General features: G+C 38.9%; 1 protein-coding gene across 1 annotated transcript in view; it reads right to left on the reverse strand.

Moving 5' to 3' along the window:
- C1QTNF5 (C1q and TNF related 5) overlaps positions 1–19,556 on the reverse strand; it is a 235,249-nt gene extending 215,693 nt beyond the window's left edge. Inside the window, exons 1-2 of the mRNA XM_044081114.1 lie at positions 19,501–19,556; positions 18,995–19,087 (exon numbers count right to left, since the gene is read on the reverse strand). Of these exons, the coding sequence (XP_043937049.1) occupies positions 18,995–19,087; positions 19,501–19,541 (134 nt within the window). The 5' untranslated portion in view covers positions 19,542–19,556. The remainder of the gene's footprint in view (positions 1–18,994; positions 19,088–19,500) is intronic.
- Positions 19,557–21,453: the final 1,897 nt, after the last annotated feature.

Here is a 21,453-nt window from a genome sequence, read left to right on the forward strand (position 1 = left end):
GAAACATTTCAACCATGGTCAGTAATGCCCTTCTAGCCTGCCAATATACTAAAACAAAAATTTTCATAATAAGCATTCAAGTTGTTTTTAAAAGATATCTAAACTAGTGTTTCCTTTAATATAATTTGGTAGTCTATTTCATGTACCAGCTACTGCCTCAGATAATGAATTAGTTCACCTCTCATTCCTATTTAACCTTCTACACAGGTTGTATGATGATTCAACACTACTCTTTGATGACCATAAGAATTTCCAGAGGTAGTTGTCTCTAAATGCCCTATATGACTGAATAAGGCCTTCTCCTAAATAATTATATGTGACAGTGTACAAGTTCAGGATATTTTAATCTTTCATAATAACTTAGATGTTCACATCCATGGATGCCCTTAGTATATTTCTGCTGAACTCTTCCCAATTTACTCATACTTGTTTTCCTATAAGCGTTACGTGTTATTCCATATTCAAGCTGGTTATAATGTAACTTGCAATCAATGAGTTCATCATTTCTGATTTCCTAGACTTTATTTATAAATATTTTTTTTACAGACACAAGTTTTATAACCGCCATTAACTAATTGATTTAAAAAATCTCTCCACTCACACCTTATATCTCAGTGGGAATGCTCCTGCTCACACCGCTCTTAATCTCTCTCCTCCTCTCCATCTCTTTCTTCTCCTCCAAGTTCTTACATTTTTCTTTTACCAGGAATCAATCAATGTGTAAACAATCATCCTACACATTCTACAACACCTTTATCTCAAACATTGTCTCTGTTCAATGAAATCCTCTACATATCCAAAACTTTGATGGTAATCTTTTGATGTAGTAATTGTATAATTAAATTAAATGGTCCTCTACTACTTTGCTTTCCTAGTATTTTTGTACCTAATGTAAAAAAGCTGTAAATTATAATTTTTGTTTTGTTTATGATTGTATTGCTGTGTTTTTTTTTTGTTTCTGGAGCTTTTCTCCCCAGGACTCCATCGAAAATGGGCTCTTTTGGCCCAATGGACCATCCTGGTAAACCTACTGCGAACAAATAAATAATAAAAATAATTGGTTGATATGATCAGAAAAAAATAAATAAACTACCTAACTGAGAATTCCTCTTGGTAGACTCTCTCCCCAGTGATTGCGAATGAATTGGCCATTTCTCCAAGTGATGGTATAATAGTTGACAGGCAGCAGAAGCAAAAAATAGCAAAAATAATGCAAATGTTGTACAGAGATACCTTTAGGAAACTCAAGGCCAAAGGAGCTAAGTAGCCTTTTCCTGCCCACAGTGGACTGGACCATATATTTACCTGTAGAGAATCAGACTGAGGCAAGCCTGTTGTAGCACAGACTAAAATTAACCTTTTGTGAACATTGTTACATCAGAGTGTGTACCTATACTAAATCAAGCTACACTAAAGCAATCAGTTTATTCGCTGATTAGTGTAAACCTTAAGACTGAACTGACAGCTTTCATTGTGTAAGTTCTATGAAACAATAATTTCTGAAAGTTTCAATGAAATATTTAAAAATTTCGAAATGCTGGCATTAAGTTATGTATACAATGAAATTATTAATAGGTTGGGGAGGTGTAGGACACAACTCTTGTGAAAAGGAGATCATTGTACACTTCATATCTCATTTATCTTACCCATTATTGAATATATTGTGTATGAAACATTTTTAAAAATTTCCTGAAAGAAATTGAAAAAGTCCAGCTATTCCTTACAACATTAAAAAAAAAAATCACAGGGCTAGAAAACGTGAACTATTCAGAAAGGCTTCAGTAACTTTCATTATATTCACTTTATTATAGTTTACCAAGAGATGACCTTTGTCTGATCAACAAGGTGCTTTTAGATCCTGTTCTATTTGAAACTCGATGCCTGAGGAAGCAAACATCAACTCACATACCCTAATACTAAAAATAAGTACCAGTGGTAAAAACAAAATGTGAGAGATACATTTCACAAAGCCTGCAAATTAGTATAATTTGTTTCTTCTTACAATCAGAAGCCATCCGTTACCTTCTGTAGAAATAATCTTAATATGTATATGGGAAGTGGAAACTATTAGCATGTGTATGCAGCTGTCAAGCTTCTTGAAGGCCAAGTAGCTTATAAACTTAGCAGTTGAACCTGTGAATCTAAAATCTTAGTGTAGTTCCACTGATCTCCCATTGATGTCTGACAGATATCTGTGAATCATCTAAAATTAAAATGTTCCCTTGGCTGAAGACGGTTGCTTTCTTGACAAAACCGACTACTGAAATGCGACTGCTAATAAAGAATCCAGCAAACTGATTTAGAGTTGTGGTATAAAGGACACTAAAGACCTCTGCATCCCTGGAGTGTTAGACCTCCAGCAGTGTTTGTACAGTTATTCTGTGGGTTTTTGCCATAGCCAGCATTAGCCACCCACAAAACCTGAATCTACGGTGGGCCTACAACTGACATTCTGCTTTGGGATGCCCAGAGGACATCAATAGTAACAGGTATCTGTGGAAAAGAAAACATATGAGTACCTTTGAAAATCGCTGATAGCAGTAGCCTTTTTCCAGGGTCTGCTTCCATTCCATGTTGTTGGATTTTCTTTCTTTTTTTTTTTTTTTGTGATTTATCATACATCTTGGCTGCCTGTGGTCTGAGGCTATATTTGTGGTCTGTCCACTGCCAGAGCTTCTGTTAGTGTTTAAGGTTGAGTTCCTGCCTTCGGTTTCTACTTTAAGTAATTTTCAGGATTTTGTGATACTGATATAGGTTTTTTAGCATTCCACTCCATTTCTCATGAAGTGTTTACATCTTCAGTGTTGTCTAGTCCATCCTTAATGTCTGGCTAAAACTTCTACTGCTTTTGTAATTGAATGAATTGTGCTCTTTCTTCCCTGGCACAGCACCTGGTCAGCGAATGGAAAAACCAAGCCAACCAAACTTAATATTCTGAGTTAATTAGCTGAAAGTTGTAAGATACCATTTCCTTTCTCAAAGAGAATGTCTTTTGAGACATTTTTCAAAGAATTTGACCAATAATTGCTCTAATTTGCACCCCAATTATGTTATCCATTGCAACTGTCCACATTGTTGCTTATTAAGAGTAAATGATTTTTATGACCTATATGGGCTATTGGGGATCTCCACTATTGTGTCCCACCAGGAGTATCCTGGTGACAATCAGCATAGGGATTACAGGGAATATTCCTTGCATCCACAAGTATTCTTTTGATAAAAGATGACAACCTACCAGGAAGTCAGACAGAGTTAAACATCAAAACGCAGCGTGTCAACAATACTTTTTGGTAGAGCTCGTATATACATGTTGTCCCTTTGATAGCTCTTCTCCAGATGTGATATATTTCATTGTTGTTGCATGCACAGCTGCTTTAGACATTTTATTCATTTCTTGTGTGTTTGTGCTCTTGAATAGAGGTAATTTGCAGTTTTACAATTTTTAGTACTTTCTGTTCATTTTTGTTTTGGCTGGGGATAGATTCTTGTTGATTACTTGCGGTTAGGTGGTGGGTATCTGCTACAGGAGTCAAAAGGAATAAGCAATGAAATAAAATCAAACATTTCTTATCCATATTTGCCTCCTTAAATTTAACATTAGTCTTTGTTCCTGAGTTAACTGGCATATTGAAAATGTTGATAAGCACAGAATATCCAAAAGTCATTTATGTGCAGGAGAGAAGCAGATACCTATGGATTAAACCTCCATCACATATGCATGCTGGCCATGCTTCCCCACCATCCTTTGTGTTTTTGCACCATAACAGTCTTTAATGGAAGACTTGTCCTCCCAAACCTTACCTCTGCTATTGCTGTTTGATCACTATTAAACAACAGTCACTGATCTGGCATGGCAGATGTAGTGTTACACAATATGCTGTATTTACTGAAACAATCTAAAACATGATGGCCATGATTTCTTTCACTTTCCATCACAAACATCAGCATTGCACTTGATAGATGGCTATCGTTGGTGGTTTGGCAGAAGCAGCAGTTTTGAAAGGAATTGCTTATTGCCACAGAGTTGCATTGAGTAGCATTTCACAGTGCTTGGTTCTGGTTAATTTCTTGGCTGCAGCTTTTCCTAAGTTGAGTCTGCATACCCTCCTTGTCTATGTGTGGGTATGTACGTCTCTGCAAAAAATAGCAACTATTTTTTCTGTGGCCATATACAACATTGCTAGGCACATGCATAATTCTTCCGGGTAGCAATAGAATAAAAAAGGTAACAAGGTAGACAGGCCCTTCAAAAATAAGGCATACAATATGTGACAAAACGTCTAGATTCTTAGAGCTTGTATGGGCTTGGTGGTCCCCACACCCCAGACTACATAAGTGGATTTTGGCTCAGATCCTGAATCATACCAGTTCCAAAACTTATCCTACTCAGAAATAAACAAACAAGGTTATAGTAGCTTGTGTGAGGGGCTTGATATGGTGTGACCATTATTTCTTTATTTCCCTCATAGTCAAACTCATGGGTATGCACTGAAGGTCATTTTAGCTTATCTTTGGGCTAGGGACAGTGTGGTCATTATTTCTTTAGTTTTGTATACAAACTTCAGAGATTTGCACAGAAGGTGTCTGTAACTTGCTTTGGGGCTAGGGACAATGCAGGAGCTTAACTGACATCAGACATGTGCACACCATCATACTTTGTGTAGGGACAATTTTCCACTTAGGAACAACAAGGTGGAATACACTATTGTGATCATTTTTTTTCACTTTCCTGACAAACAAAAGACACATATACAGGTGGATATTTTTTAGTGCAAGGGTGAAAGAAGGCATGCTGTTTTTGTGTTGCTGACAGCAACAGGATGAAATATGTCACTGTGTTCTGTTTGTTCATTCAGTTTTGTCCCAGCCTGATATCAGAGGGCACAGAGAAGGTTCATAGGTTCATAGGTTCGTACTAGGCTATCTGCCCTAGGGCATTTATAAGCCTAGCCAGAGCGTGTGTGGCTTTCGCCACCCCTTAGGATGAGAATACTATGCCCATTTAGGGTTTAGTTTACTGTGCCTCTGTCTAGTAGTGACACAGAGATGACCCCCGGGGTAACCCTATGATCTCCCATCCACTCGTCAAGATTTCTCTTGAAGAGAGTTAGTGAGGGGCTCTGCCTAACATGGACTGGGATTCTGTTCCAGAGTGTAGGGAGCCTCTGGGTTATGAATCTGTCCCTCCAGCACGTCCTATTTATTTCTGTGTTGAGGTTCAAGTCTCTTGCTCTCGTGGCTCTGATGGATTTGGATTTTCTGAGGTGGAGCATGTCCATTAATTCCGGATTGGACATGGCCTTGTACTTCAGGCACAGATCACCTTTGAGTAGGCGGTATGCGACTGAATAGAGCTGGAGTTTCTTCAGCCGGGTAGCATATGGCATATGTTTGAGACCCTTTATCTTCTTGGTGAGGAACTTTTGGGGTCTTTCCAACTGCTGCAGGTGTCGAGTAAGATATATCCCAAATGGGGCATTGTACTTAATTATTGGCCTGATAAGAGAAGAGTACAGGGGCACAATGACCTCTCTTGAACTAGATGTGAATCCCTTCATGATAAGGTGGGCAATATAGAAGGTCTTCCTAATCACTTTGGCAATTTGAGTGTCAAATGAGAGGTTTCTGTCAACTTGGGTCCCTAGGTCCCTGATTACCTCTTCCGTACTTAATGGCTTACCACCTATGTGGTAATTTGTGGGTACCTTGTTTTTCCCAAAGGGTATGACTATACATTTTTTGGCATTCAGCTTAAGGCCATGGCTCTGGCACCAATTATCCGTTTCTATGAAGCCTCTCTGAAGGATGCTTGTGTCCGCTGGAGTATCAATTATGGCGCCCAGTTTGCAGTCATCTGCGAACTTTGTCAGCCACAATCCTCCTATGTTTGCCTGCACCTTGGAAAAATAAATGCCGAACAAAAGGGGTCCCAGGACTGAGCCCTGTGGGACACCGCTTGTGACCGGCTTAGAGTCTGACATGGCTCCAGCAACTCTGACCCTGTGGGTTCTGTCCTTGAGCCAGTTTGCAACCCATCTTGTGACATATGGGTTTACATTTAAGCTGGTGAGTTTGTCTATGATGCCTGAGTGGGGTATTGTGTCGAAGGCTTTTGCAAGGTCAAGGTAGGCTGTGTGAACTGCCTTACCCTCATCAATGGCCTTAGTGACTGTTTCAAAAAAGTCGACCAAGTTCAAAAGGCAGGATCTGCCCTTGACAAAGCCAAATTGGGTAGGATCCAATGTCTGTAGGTCCCCAATGTCTTTGTTTATGAGTTCCATAATGATCCTCTCCATAGCTTTGCAGACCAGGCTCGTCAAGCTTATGGGGCGGTAATTTCCAGGGTCCATAGAAGCACCGCCTATGTGGAGTGGGACCACTGTTGCCGTACGCCACTCTTTGGGTACGTATCCTGTAGTAAGGCTAAGATTAAACAGTAGCCTTATGTGTGGGTTTAGTTCCTCTTGGAGTTCATGTAGCACACACCATCCGGTCCCATTGATGCTGTGTTTTTAGCTTTAGCGAGGGCGGCTCTCACCTAGGCATCTGAGATGCTAGGGAGGCTACACTCTGCTGGGATAGATATTTCTCCTTTTGGGGGGTAGGGGGAGGAGAAATTTGCACTGAACCTGTCTGCCAGAATGTTGGCAATGTCTGTGGGTTCAGTGTATTTTGTGTCATTTTGGACTAACTCTGAGCATATCTGGGAGTTTCCACCCAGGTTTCTAACATAACTAAAGAAGGCCTTGTGATTGTCTTTTGTGTCTTTTGCGATTTTTCTCTCAAAGTTGGCCTTGGATGATTTTATGAGTGATCGTAGTTTTTTGCTAGTACTGATCAGAGATGCCTTCCCTTTTAGAGATTTTGCTTTGTCATGTAGTAGCTTCCTCCTCCTGTTGTGCAGTTTGTTTATGGCTGGGGTCCACCATACCGGGTGCCTGCCTTTGGGGGAATGGGTCTTGGTTTTATTTGGGATTGCATGATCCATGCATTCTTGAAGGTGCCCGTAGAAGGCGTTTGTAAAGGATTCAGCAGTGTGGGTTGTGGTTTCCACTGGCCCAGGGGCCTTGAAGGATACCACTTCAGTCTTAAGAAGTGTGAAGTTGGCTTTTGAGAAGTTCTTCACTGTGGTCTTTTGTGCAGGGGGTGGGGGCGGGATGTGGATTTCCAGTGAGATTAATTTATGGTCTGATCTCACCAATGAGGAATATACTTCCGGTGTGGAGCATTTTGTCCCCATGTTTGTGATGATCAGGTCTAGTATATTATCTCCTCTTGTGGGAATGGTGACTAGTTGTTCCATCGCATTTGAGTTTATGAATTTTAGGAAACTTTGGGCTAGGGTGTTGGGGCTTGAGTAATGTTCCCAGTCTATGTTTGGGTAGTTGAAGTCTCCCAATATGATGGTATTTGGAGAGACATTCATACTCTCCAGTGTCTTCAGGAAGGCTGTGTGGGGTTCCTGAGTTTGAGAGGGTGGTCTGTAGCAAGCTACAAATTGTAGGGCAGTTTTGCCTATGGTTAGTTGTACCTGGATGGTCTCCGATGCTTCGTGCATTGCCACTAACCTGGAGGTGTGGGTATCTTTGATGAATATGGATACTCCCCCTCCTTTTGTGGTTCGGTCCAAGTTTTGGGGCCGGAAAGCATGATATGAGGTAAATCCTGATAGTGCTGGGGTGCTCTCAGGAGCCTTGAACCAGGTTTCAGTCACTGCACAGACATCAATGTTCTCCATACTGAGGAGGGCTTGAGGCGTGCATCTTGAGGTTTAGACTTCTGGCATTGAGCAGCATTACCCTTAGTTTTTTTCCACTTGTGTTTTCTAGTGAGGTAGGTTTGTCATTTGAGCCTTGCCTAAAAAAGGCACTATGGTGGTGGCAAGAGCCTTGGCCAATATCCGGAAGCCCAGGGGTGACAGGTGCAAGCCATCCCTTGCGAAGCAGCGTGGCTTGTCAAGCATGTCATCCCAAGCAGACAGACATTGGATCCCCTTAGAATGACACCAGTAATTAAACCAATTGTTAAAACTGATCATTTTGTCTTTGTACTGTGGCATCATTCTTGGTGAGGGTAAGATGCTGCTCAGGGTCAGGGTCAGGGTCATACTGGCCTGGGCTACATAATCAGAGAGCTCCTCTATGTCCCTTTTCATGTAGTCCAGGGAGGTACGCCTCAGGTCATTCACACCGGCATGGATAATGACTGAGTCATATTTGTACTTGCCGTGGAGTAACCTGAGTGCTTGTGTTATGTGGCGGATTTTAGCTCCCGACAGGCAGCTTACTGTGACCTTTTCCTTGTTCAGTCTGGTGAGCGGGACGTCAGTGTGTCTGACTATGGAGTCACCTATTACAGTGTGTCTGGCATGTTGTTTGGCCTTAAGGGCTGTGACTGTTTAGCACACTGACTTTGTGAACTATGTGTTGCATGTGCTATGTCATGAGGTGGCGATCGCTTGGGTGTCTGCTTTGGAGGCCTCTGTTGTTTTGGTAGATTTTTAATCAGCGCCTCCGAGTATGTTTTTGTTTGTTTATGTGTTTGGTTTGCAGTTGTGATAGTTCTAGTAAGGTGACTCCTGTTTTGGGGTGAGGATGAGGAAGCATGCTGTGTATATCTATGAAGGCAGGCACTTGTAATATATGATCATGGCCATTTATGTCTTTATTTTCATCCCAGTCTAACACTAGAAGGTTGCACGGAAAGTGACTGTCTTTTTTTGTAGAGGAAGCAGTATTACCACAAAGGATTTATGAATCCTTGCAAGCATTCATTTTCTCAGTTTGAGCTACTGTTTTGCCATCTTTGACCATTAAGCCTTGGACACAACATGTTTTTCCCTGAAAGAAAAAATGTAAGATTAAATTTCTTTCCCTACTTATGATGTTTGTTTCAATCATAAAATTATTGGAAAAATTCTCTAAAATGTGCCTCAGAGCATCTATAACTCCATGAATTCTGGGAGCATGACTGTCTCCAAGTCCTGACTTAATTTCATTATTTCCGACACAATTATTACTGTGAAGTCTTGTTCAGTTTGACTGTGTTGAACGAATGTAAAGAAAAGTAAAGTTGAACAGCAACACTGAATTTGCTTCTATAGTCATGATTTTTGTTCAGGCCATCAATGAATGAAATCCTTGTTTAAAAAAATGCTCTAAAATGCATATTATTTATTTATTTTTATGTATTGCATTTATTGCATTTAATTACAGGGGTAGTCCACTGGGACAGAAGAACCCATTTTTAATGGAGGCCCAGGGAGAAAAGCTCCACGTTTAACACACGATTAACACATATAGACAAGAAATATGTTACAGTGATACTGGATATATAATACAACAGCAGCAATCACAACAACATTTTGATACATGTGCTGGATTGTTATCAGAGGTAAAATTGGAGACAAACAGTAACAGAGTAGAGTGTCTGACCTGCAGAGAGTTTAGGTTTGTCAATATTTAACAGCATTTTGTTCTCTAACCTGAGGTGACGATTGGGATGATAGATGGTCATTATACCAGTGAGAGATGGGCAGGCAGCTGGGAGGTAAATAAGTTTATGGGCAATAGTAAGTTGTAGGTATATTAGGTGATAAGGGAGTTCAAGACAGTCTAGTTGCTGCAGTGTGGTACAGTGGTGGGTGGAGAATTTGGCATTTATAGCAAATTTGGCAATTTTATTGTAACATGAGTTGAGTTTGGTTTTTAGAGAGGACTGGATGTCGGTGAGGATGGGGGCACCATATAAAAGAGTTGGAAGCAGAAATGATGAGGCGAGAGCCTTTCTTGCAGTGGAATTTAGAAAGTAGTTTTGCCTATAGAGGGCTCCTAGTTTTTGATGTTTTTTTCTGATATTATTGTGGATATGAAGGTCAAAGGTAAGGTTGTCATCAATGATGACACCCAGCAGTTTTGTACTGGGAATGACTTCAACGATGGTGTTATTTTGGGAATGGACAGAGAGATCAGATCTATTGACTGGGCTACATTTACTTGGGGTAAATATTAAGAGTTTGGTTTTATTAGGGTTAAGGGCGAGATGGTTTTGTGACATCCAGTATTCAGTTGAGATGAAGGTTTCTTGGGTAAGTTGTTGGAGTAGAGATGCAGAGTGGAGTCATCTGCGTATTGAATTACAGAGCAGTAGGAGAGAGAGGTGTGGAAGTCATTGATGAATATACTGAAAAGAAGGGGACCCAGTATAGACCCTGGGGTACCCCAGTATTGGTGTTGATAAAAGGGGAGAAGCATTGCTGCCAAAGAGCAGACTGTTTCCTATTGGTTAGATAGTCAGTAAACCATTGAAGTGTAGGGGGAGAGATGCTCAGTTTGGATAGTTTGGTAAGCAGAAGGGGGTGGGAGACTGTTAAATGCTTCTGACAGATCAAGAAACAGTGCAGAGATGAAGGAACCAGAGTCTCGAGCTCTATTAACTGTGCCCAGGAAGGAGATAAGGGCAGTGTCAGTGCTATGTCCTGGTCTAAAGCCATGACGGGTGGGGGGAAGCAATTGTTTTATCATCAGGTGATTAAGGAGCTGAGTTTGAATGCACTTTTCAAGTATTTTAGAGATGGGTGAGAGTATGGCAATAGGCCAGAAGTTTGAGATGTCCAAGTTATTACCTCCTTTATGGAGTGGAAGGACATACACTTTTTTCCAGATATCTGGCATGCAGGATTCCTGAATGGATCTGTTGATGAGAATACTGATGGGGTATGCTATGGTGGAGGCTAATAGTTGTAAGGCCTAGTAATATCAGAGATAAGCTGAGTATAGGTCTGAAGATTGATGCTTATGGAGGGGTTACTATTGGAGATTTCTGACCAGTTAATGCTGACATCGCCTAGCATGATTGCTTCATTTTTTATATTATATTAGAGCGACTTCTGGAAAAAAAAATGAGTATAAAAAAATGTGAGAAGAACAAAAGTAATCCATATAGTTCTGGGAGGCCAGGATGGGAGAAAACAGAGGAGTCACTGGGAGATTTGGGGGGGGTGTCTATAGGCAGAGGCTGATACCACAGAGTCCTTTCTCTAGAGCTTCATTTTACCTAAGGTAGGCCCTGTGCATAAGGTTGTTTTACTGGAATAACCTTTGCAACAAAAATGCCAGAAACACTAAATGCCCCCCTTTGGGATAGGCCAACTTGGCATGGTATACAAGAATGTTATTATGTAAGAGCATTGTATCTAGAGTTCAGTTTGTGCATGCTACGCTTAAATCTTTCTAGTATGAATTAAATGGTTGCTTTGAAGGGTAGGACGGGGTGACAATGACAGGATGATAGTTAGAATGAAGTCTCTAGGGGGACCCACAATTTCATACTTGGTGGGGGCACCAAAAATGCTAACACCAGCCCTGCCACTGTGATACACAGTGTACACAGTGCTGAAGGATAAGCTACAGACACTGTCAACATGTGCTGCCAATTCCCTGCCACCATACCTACTGTAGGTGTGGTCACCCATGCACCATTAACACTGTGCAACAGGATGGGATGCATATTCGGCTTCATCAGACAAAATGCTATACAGACCTTGAGACAAATTTCTGTTTTATCCTCTGCATATGTTTTAATTATTTATTTTTGTGAACTTTTGGCCACTCAGAGTTGCTAGTTTAATGAAACAAAACTTTCAGTTTGCTTGTAAATTATGCTTTTATGTCTGATGCCTAGAGTTAGACACCTAAAATAAATACAGATAAAGATTAAAGATTTGATTGCTATATGTAATCTTTCTTGGCACAAGTCTCAGACAGTCATTTGTGGTATAGTGCTACATATGTTCTGGGAATAAACTGGTGTGAACACTACTTACAGCACTGCATGGTCCTTTCATCTGTGGTTCAAAAGGACCTAAACATCATGTCAGGGTTCCAAAGTAGTTCTTACCAAAGGGTGTGAACTGGAAACACCCATAACACTAATTACAAGAATGGAAACATGAAACAAGAATTTGTCTAGAATGGCAGTATTTAGAACAGGATTCTTTAGCATACAGGATTACTTGTTGGCAGCATTGAGTTCTTTGATTTACCATGGCATTTTCCAAGACTCTATAGCTTTTGTTGATTTGCTGTGTAAAAAAAAATCCAAGCAATTTTTCCAGCAAAATATTTCACAACATGGAGATTTAGTAGAGAAGTTACACAGCAGGAAACGTCTACTAAAATCAGTCCATCTGTATGTTTTTCATTTTTGTTTCTCTGACCACACACACATATATATATCTAATTAAGATCCTGTTTTCCGGCAAACACAGGGCTAAGTGCATCATAATATGCTAGACAATGTGTTTAGCTACTGTTGATACTGCATACTTTTTTAAGCATGGAAAGTACCTCTAACATGCTGCTTTTGCAAACAGAGACTATACCCAGTCTTATCATCTATGAATGGAGAACCTTCCTCAATCCAGTCATCTCATGGTTGAAAGAGTGGTTCTCTAAATACCTCTCAACCTTTTAAAGCAAGAAATCTGGGCAAAGCCTAAAATAATGGGGGGATAAAGACCCAAAAATAGGAACAGATTTTAAATACTGCTCTTAGAAAGTTGCTAGAATAACAGGATTTGTATTAGTATACATTTTCTGAAGGATATGAAGTCTGAAACTCAAATGCATGTCATTATTTAGAGACTTTAATTCTCTCTGATTTGCCAGAAAACCACAACTTTTATGAGGGGGACATTCTGCGAAAATCTGGTCAGTTGAGAGGTATATAAGCTAAAACATGTATTTGAGAATACTGAAAGTAAGGGTTAACTAACTTCACTAGTATTACCTGCTGTCCTAGGGCCATGTTGGGCACATTCTCACAGACCACATCACCGAACTCTCTCTGCCTATGAGTATGACATTTGTTCACAGGATAAAAGGAAGAGACTTAGAAAAAAAGCCCTGTTACTAACATATGAGCTGCCAAATCCAATCTACTGTTCTTCATGGTCACTAATAGCAAAATCAGCTGGAGGGTGGTAATACCAGTCAGATCAAGAGTTATCCATCCTGTCCCTTGTCTCATCTCCTGTGACATTAAAGTATATATTCACTGTGAAATGGTACCTCAACCCATTGTCCATAATGTTAGAAAATATCTTTGTTTCCAGTGTCACTCTTTGTCCACCTTCTAAAAAGGCAGATCTCCTGCTTGTTTTACTGGAAACTCATATTTTTCTTTTTTTTTGTAGCACTAGATGCAATAAACACTCTCCTATGTCATATCTACATGAAAACGTTAGGACAGATACATAATGAATTTTCTTATGCAGCCAAATAACATTCTTTCAGCATGTCACCAGATTACTATAGTGTCATAAGCCTGATATAACACAGCATGCAAATAATGCTGGAAGTCCCTTTCCACATTCAGAAGGGGGCAGGTGCAGATAAAATACCTAGAGGGACTGCAGCCTCTTACCTGTACCATTACGCACCTATAGGTAATACAAGAAACGTCTCTGTGGGATAGGACCCCCTGAGGCACTAGCACCTTGATGTTTGAGGCAGTCATATACTGCATATGGACACAAATAACTGGCACTCCTTAGCTGTAGCCTGTACACAGTACTGTTATAGCGTTTAGCTGGCCAAAACATGAGGAGTTCCATGTCACTTCAGTCTGGAGTGGGTCACTTTAGCTTCACAGGAGGCTCACTGGCATTGTGCTAAGCAACAGAGAATGGTATATCACAAACTGGCATTCATCCTTTACACAAGTTTGAATTTAGCATTACTGACACTGGAATGATGTTTATGAATCATCCTGTCTGCCACTATCAGTATGACATGGTGCAAATCAGAATAAATCTATTATTGATTTACACCATGAGAAAAATCCTATATACATATCTATATTAGCTGTTAATTAAAAAAAAATTCCAAGACATGAGTAAACCACAAACAGGATTAAACATACTCTTTGATCTGGAAATATATAAATATACTGAGGGTTCTTTTACAAAAGTTTTTTTTACAAGTAAACAAAGAAGGAAACAGCCACTATCTGGTCTATCTTTCATTGTTGAAAACACAAACAACTAAGCTGGTAAATGTTTGATATCACAGACATCTACATGACTCTCTATAATAGCATGAACATGCTTTAGTTAGATATTACTGCACATTTTTAATTTGTGGCACTTTCTAGAGTGTTATTAATATTAAAGGTAGAGGTATAAATAATGAACTTCACCCAACTCATCCATACGTTATGCCTAATGATCTATTCACACCCCTCTCTGCTTCCCAGTGTCTGTAGATACCAGGAAGAGGTGGCAGGCCCTGGAGGCCATGATCATTGTTCAGCAGAAATAGGATTTTAATTGCTATTCAGCCCTGACTTCATCCCCTGCCACCCTGGCATATGTGTCACAAATATGGGGTCTCTACAATGGCCCAAAAGTAATGCATGCATGGTCACTGTCAAGTTGGTGTAGCAGCAGGCCTACAATGCTTCCCTCCCTACAGTATGCTGAGCTAACACTGGCTACTATCTGACATCCTTCCCTGCTGACTCATATGCTAGTTGATACTGGGTCATCTTATCATAAGGTGTTAATGCCAATAGGCCATGAAACAGGTTAAATAATTCACTTTTGAAACAGAAAGCAGCTTGACTGTGCTTGCTAGATGTTCTTAATACCATAGGTCTGAAATACAATTTATTGCAACTTGATTTCTGAAACTTGAAATAAAATATTAAGATTTGTTTATGATAAGGAATATTCCATCTAATCTGTATTTATCTAATTATGTGTGACAGTTGAGTTACTCCTTTCACACTGTGTGTCATTTATAGGATTATATGTGCTCATTACCTTTAAGAATGCTTTTGGTTACTATCTCTTTAAACTGACTTTTTTAAATGAATGTGATATTCAGTTGTACAACTGAGTATTATGGTGAAGCATCTTAGTACAATAAAAAACTCTGATGCCTGAATAAACATTCCTGAGCATTAGCCGTAAGTGCTTGCCTTGTTCTCCTGATAGTTGAGGTTTGAGATCCTTTGGTCATTAGCTATTTTTATAGCTGCACTGAATTACAATATCTGCTTGCTTTCCCTGCAAGATGAATGGTCTTTTGCCAGGCACTACTCTGCCTGTTAAACCTAGCACTGCATTTCTCCTCCCTCTTTTATACCCAACATAGTTGCATTTACAAGCTAGTTGACAGAGATGGTTATTATACTCCAGTGTACCAACTCTGCTTGTTAAGCATATTTCGTAATGCATATTAAGGTACCAGAAATACTGCAAAGTTATTGTTTTTGCAGGGTTGTGAACCTTTGTACTAGCTAATGTATCTGCAGATCCTAGATACTGGAAAACTTGAGCAGTATTAATGCCAATCTGTCACAAGTGTGCCCATCACTTTTATACAATCAACACAATTCCTTAAGCTGAGTCCTAAAAATAAAAATGCTTGAATAAAAAAGTACAGCAGAATTAAATGCTTCTGTTTTTTTTTTTATCACAATCTGCATATATAGATACATTGCTAACATGAAACAAGATGGCAGATTCTACTCATATGCAGATATTGCTATGCTCAGATTAGTAAGAAAAAGGAGCATGTAGTCACTTTGCCACATCCCTTGTAATTTAGAATCCACCATCATCACCTCATGCTTTGAGGCTCCTGATGTTGTTGCCTTGTCCTTGAATTCCAGCGTGTAATAATGTGTAGCATGCTCAGCCAGAAACAGTACCCACCACCACTAATATATCTTCATTTAAGTGTAGTACCTATAATAAATCAACATGAGTGCATTACTGAAATTGCTTTGCCCAAAGACATCTCAAAATCAAATGATTACATGACACTGGCCCTGTCGTTTAGAGTGGTCAGGCTTTGACTATAACCCAGACAACATGGGTTTGACTAGTGCTGAGGCTGTGGTGGATGGGAGTGAGCAGCCATTTCTAGTTCACCCATCCTGGAAGGGAGGCAGGTCATATGACCCAATGCACTATTGAACACAACATGAGTTTTAGGGTACTGCAAGTAGCAGCTATTGGTTTGCTGTGGCCTACAATGCACATAAGCCAGGAAAGCAGTTCTAGGTGTGTACAGGCATGCTTAGTGATCATTATAGAGGAGCAGCTTTGGTGAAGGCATCAACCACTGCAGGGATAAGGGAGAGTTATGATTTCACGTGATGGGCATTACTCCATCCCCTTATACTCAGCGGTCACCTCTGGGGCTGAAGTTTAATTAGCCCATGCTCTGACCAGGGAACAAACATTCCACAGGGCTTTTGATTTCCCCTGGGAACAAATGTGCTCTGGCCTTGCCCTCATCAGAGGAATAAATGTGTTGATAGGCTGTAGGTAGGGGAGCTAATGGGGAAAATTGTGTGAACTCTGGGGATATCAAATGATTACCTCTAGATGTGTGGTAAAGAATTATCAGCCACTATGCTGTATTGCTTCCAGAACCACAGTTAATGGTATAAAATGGGCAAACCTTCTAAAGATGCCTTTTCATTCCCATGCTGTTGATGGCAGACAAATGCCTGCTGGAACACTCATATATTGTAAATAAATGTCCACAGGCAGTAGTGTTGTATGATGCCAGTCCTTTCATATTAGCTGTATGTTACAGGGAGAAAAACATGGATGTTAAGGCAAGTGGGATGGATACCATATTTACTAGTTCTGGCCTTGGATTAAAGTGAGCAGAGTTTAGTTCTCCAGTGTTTAGACATTTCCTACTTCTCAGCTTCATGCCCCTTTTCCTTCTCAGCAAGAAATGAATCATCACAGGCTGCAGCTGCTAAAACACTTAGGAACAGAACTGCCAAAAATAGCAGACAAAAACTGAATTCATTTTAAAAGGAAGTCTGAGAGGTTTTTTTTTTTTTTTTTTTTTTCTTTGCAATCATTTTGCACTTGTGATTCACCATTTCTCTGATTTATTTTACTTAATACTAAGGTATTTAGTTCCTCACTTAGCAAAGAAAATACTAAAAGTATTGTTGCTTTTTACTAAGTATTGTTAGTGTTGCTCATCTCTCTCCAGTCTTTATAACATCACTGATGTAAACACTACAGGGAATATTTTACCATTCTAATTGCTATAAATGGTAAGGCCATAATGTTTCCTAAGCATGAAAATTAATAAAGCAAATAGTGTCAGAATTCAACCTTGCTACACTCCTGGGTATCTCATCATATACTTACAAACATTTTTCTTATCAAAGTAACAACATATACAAAAGGATCTGTGTATAGCACATTCCTAGCAGGGTGTACATATACTCTCACACACACACACACACACACACACACACACACATATATATATATATATATATATATATATATATATATATATATATATATATATATATATATATCACACAGAAAGAGTGTAGTTTGGGAGAATACTACATCATCTTTCTCTCAAAGCAGCAGCTAATTGTTGTTTTTGGCTCAGTGATGCATAGTCCTGCAAAGACTTGAAGGAATGTGGCTTTATAATACACCCCAAGGCTCATAGTTTCTTTCTTTTCTGCTCATGGTTTGCACTATGAGGATGCAATATGCAGTGATGTGCATGGACAGATGTACAAACATGTGTGATCATTGGTATCTGGCACTTGTCTTGCCCCATGTTATATTTTCTCTCCCTTATCATGCAGCAACTGCCAGGAGGTAGGCAACATGCACTACCTTCCTTTTGCCATTTTCATATTATTCCTGTCTACTGTAGCAATGACACAAATAATTCAAGTCCATATCTAGATTTCATCTGCTAGCATAATACTAGCACTTCTGCAAAGATGCAACAAGCTTCTTCAAATCTCTTGAATTTTAAGGGGTTGTGGTACATATCCTTTCCAGAGTTATCCAAGCCTCTTTAGAGAAGCCATTTATAGTTGCACATACAGCATTTATTTTATTCCGGTTGAGTTTATGTCTGCATATGTTGTCCCATTACCGAAATGGCTAAAAGAACACTAGTAACTGTGCCCTGGACATGTACAGATCTGTTTGCTTGTGCACAGAACTCATATTCTTCTACTTATGATATTAGAGGTTGTTTTTGCAAAATGATTTACCCTAACAGAAGCAGAATAATGATACCAGGGAAAGAAACAAGTCACATATACAGTGCCAGGAAAGGGTAAATGACATTTAGTAAAAATATCTGAAAGGTATGGAAGTTGACAAATTAAATACATGCATGCTCAACATAAACAGAAACATGTCTTTGGTAAAAGTTTTAAACAGCACCATGTTCCAGGGGTTTATTAATCAGTAATTCTCAAAGCCTTACATTTCAGAATGGGCACCTATAATCCATGCACTGGATGAAACATTAAATTGAGGCCACATTTGCCTGCACTGGTGGTAGTTCAGGTGGATAATAAAAATTCCATATCACTTGCTGATGAGAGCAGAGGATTTCTTTAAAACCCTGACAATATTTCCCCCACTCATTTTAAATGTTATTTTGGAACTTTTCTGAAAAAAGATCATATGCTCAGAGAGATGTAGCTGATCAGTAAAAAGGAATTAACATAAATAACAGATTTTATTTTGCCTTAAAGTTACAGAAATAATCAACCAGTTACAGAAGGAAATTACCACCAGTATGTAAAAACACATAGGAAAGTATTTTTCAGTCATTACTTTGCCTACTTTATGCTACCACATTGTGCCAAAGTTTTATAAGTTTTAGAGAAGACAGGTTTAGTTAGTATGCAGAAACTATTGGAAAGTCTGTTTCTACTTCTTAAGAAATACGCAGTCTGAATTGAGCATGAACTGAGTGTAGGTATCTAAGTTTGCAGTCTCCTCCAACACCTGGCTAAACAACATTTCTAAACTCTCCATGCCCAACTTTAAATGTACTCCTATAATGAAAAAAGAAGTGGTATTGCATTCAGAAAAAAAAAACAAAAGACACAAACATACAAAAAAAATTAAAAGGAAAAAGCAAAAAGCAAAAAAAAAAAAAAGAAAATAACTGTTTGGTACCTGGGTTTGTTTTTTGCTTGCCCCCTGGCTTCTTTCTCACGCCGTATTGCAGTTCTTATGATGGTCTCTGCTATCGCAGTTGACAGTGGCCCCCTGTCAAAAAAAAGTCACAGTTCACCAGTGCAAAACTGAAAACGTCAGATAAACAAGACTGAGTAAAACACAGCCGTGACGGCTCTGCTCATAAAAAACATCAGAGGGATGGGACATAACGGATCATGTGAACACAGCACATAAACAGAAATATTACCGACTTTAAGAGAACATTACTGAAGCCGTTATATTTTTGGCATGAGAATCAAAATGAGTAATTACTGCAGATGGAAAACATTTGTTCGAAGCTCTTATTTGATGTGGAGATCTGCAAAAGGTGGTCTGCCTTCTGAAAGGCTGTCATACTAAGCAAACCTTATCATTACATACAATTTGTACAAAAATACTGTTCTGTTAGCTGGCACTCATGGTTTGCAAAATAAAACAGATGACTTTGGAGAGATTATTATTACCTTATTACATTAAAAGAAGAGCTAAAATGTGAGATAGACATTCCATTTTTGTACTTCTTATTTAAGAATTACTCATGCCAGCAACACTGGCCTGAAACCTCATGCTCTTACATAATATCTGTTTCCTCTTTTGCAACAGTCTGGACTTATTTTATATTTCAAGTAATCAGTAGCACTTCCAAGTCCCTTACCTCAGCTACCAGATGACAAAGAGACATCGCATAAAAAAGGAGGCAAAATATTAAGGGAAATTATATATATATATATATATATATATATATATATATAGATATATATAGATATATATATAGATATATATATAGATATATATATAAAAATAAAACAAACAAACAAAAATATATATATACACACACACGCACATGCACATGCACATGCACACACACACACACACATGTATATAAAGACTGAAACACTGCTTTTAGTAAGCTACAACTCAACAAAATCTCCCTAGTGCCTGAGATTTAACAAGAGATATATCAGGATGTGTCAGGGTAGACCCAAGACACTATTATTTTTTCGGTGCAACAAACTCCTAAATTATTTAAGTGTTTATGGTAATATATCATGTTTTGGCTTATGTATGACCATACACTGGGCTAAACTCTGATAACATGTAGTTAGTGGATCATATATTTCATTTTATAGATATAGAAAAATTTCAGTATCTCTAAGGCATCCACTGCATGCAGATGTTTACCTTCTCTTGGTACTCCTGAATGTGTCCTTGCATGTTGCTAGTGGTATCCTATGATGGTGATACTAGAGCTACTGACATCATTTAATGACTGATTATATCACCGTTAACGATGGTCCTAGACAGGACCGGAACATGGGTATCAATGGATAAAGCATACCAATGTCCTTACTTATTCCCTTCTGAGTAAGATGTATGGTAACTCATTCTACAGACACCAAGGAGTAATGCAGTTATTATTGTAAGATTAAGCATTCTGATAGACACTGATCTTAATTCTGTTTACCAATAATCTGATTATCAGGCACAGCTGTACTGTGAGGGCAACAGAGATAACACATTTTATATATCTATCTATCTATATATATATATATATATATATATATATATATATATATATATATATATATATATATACCTTCACATGGTCGACATTTCAGAATGTTGTAGACCAAATGGCCGAGACCATATGATCAACATTTGAAATGTCGACCATGCGGAACCGGGATCTCTGTACAGTGTGGAATGGAAAGATTTCCATCTTGCACACTGTAGTGCGATCTCGGAGTTGGTATATTTTACTTCTGGGATGTGTGGGGGGCACAGCCTCCCATAGGGGGTTCAGGGGAGGGCATATCTCCCCTGCTAGCAGCGTGAAGGTACAGTTTTCTTGTGTTTTTTTTTTATTCAGTGGTTGACATTTCAAATGTCGATCATATGGTCTCTGCCATATGGTCTTCGACATTCTGAAATGTCGACCATATGAAGTAGATCCATACATATATATATATATATATATATATACATACATATATATATGTATATATATATATATATATATATATATATATATATATATATATATATATATATATATATATACATAAATACCTCATGCACATCATGGTTTTACAGCAGAAATTAGCACTTAGTCTGTGAACTTATCAACTGCTGTGTCACACTATTATACACAGCGTCACTAAGGATGTCTTCTGTTATTATTCCTCTCCACAGAAGAGGTCCTACTATGGTGCTCTTCAGCCATGCCCTGCTCTCAGCCTTGTGTAAAACTCTTGAATGATACATTGATATGTAACTCATGACTTACTTTGTAGTCTGGAGTCTACTGTACCCCACACAGCATAGCTTCTAGTCTGGACACAACATTTAGAGCTTTTACCGTGTGCATCTGCAAGAAGTTTAATGAAAGTAAACTAGCTGGCTCTCTTTTCTTAGGC

The sequence above is a fragment of the Protopterus annectens genome, chromosome 8.part0, assembly GCF_019279795.1.
Source record: "Protopterus annectens isolate FY-2018-M chromosome 8.part0, PAN1.0, whole genome shotgun sequence".
Lineage (NCBI taxonomy): Eukaryota > Metazoa > Chordata > Ceratodontiformes > Protopteridae > Protopterus > Protopterus annectens.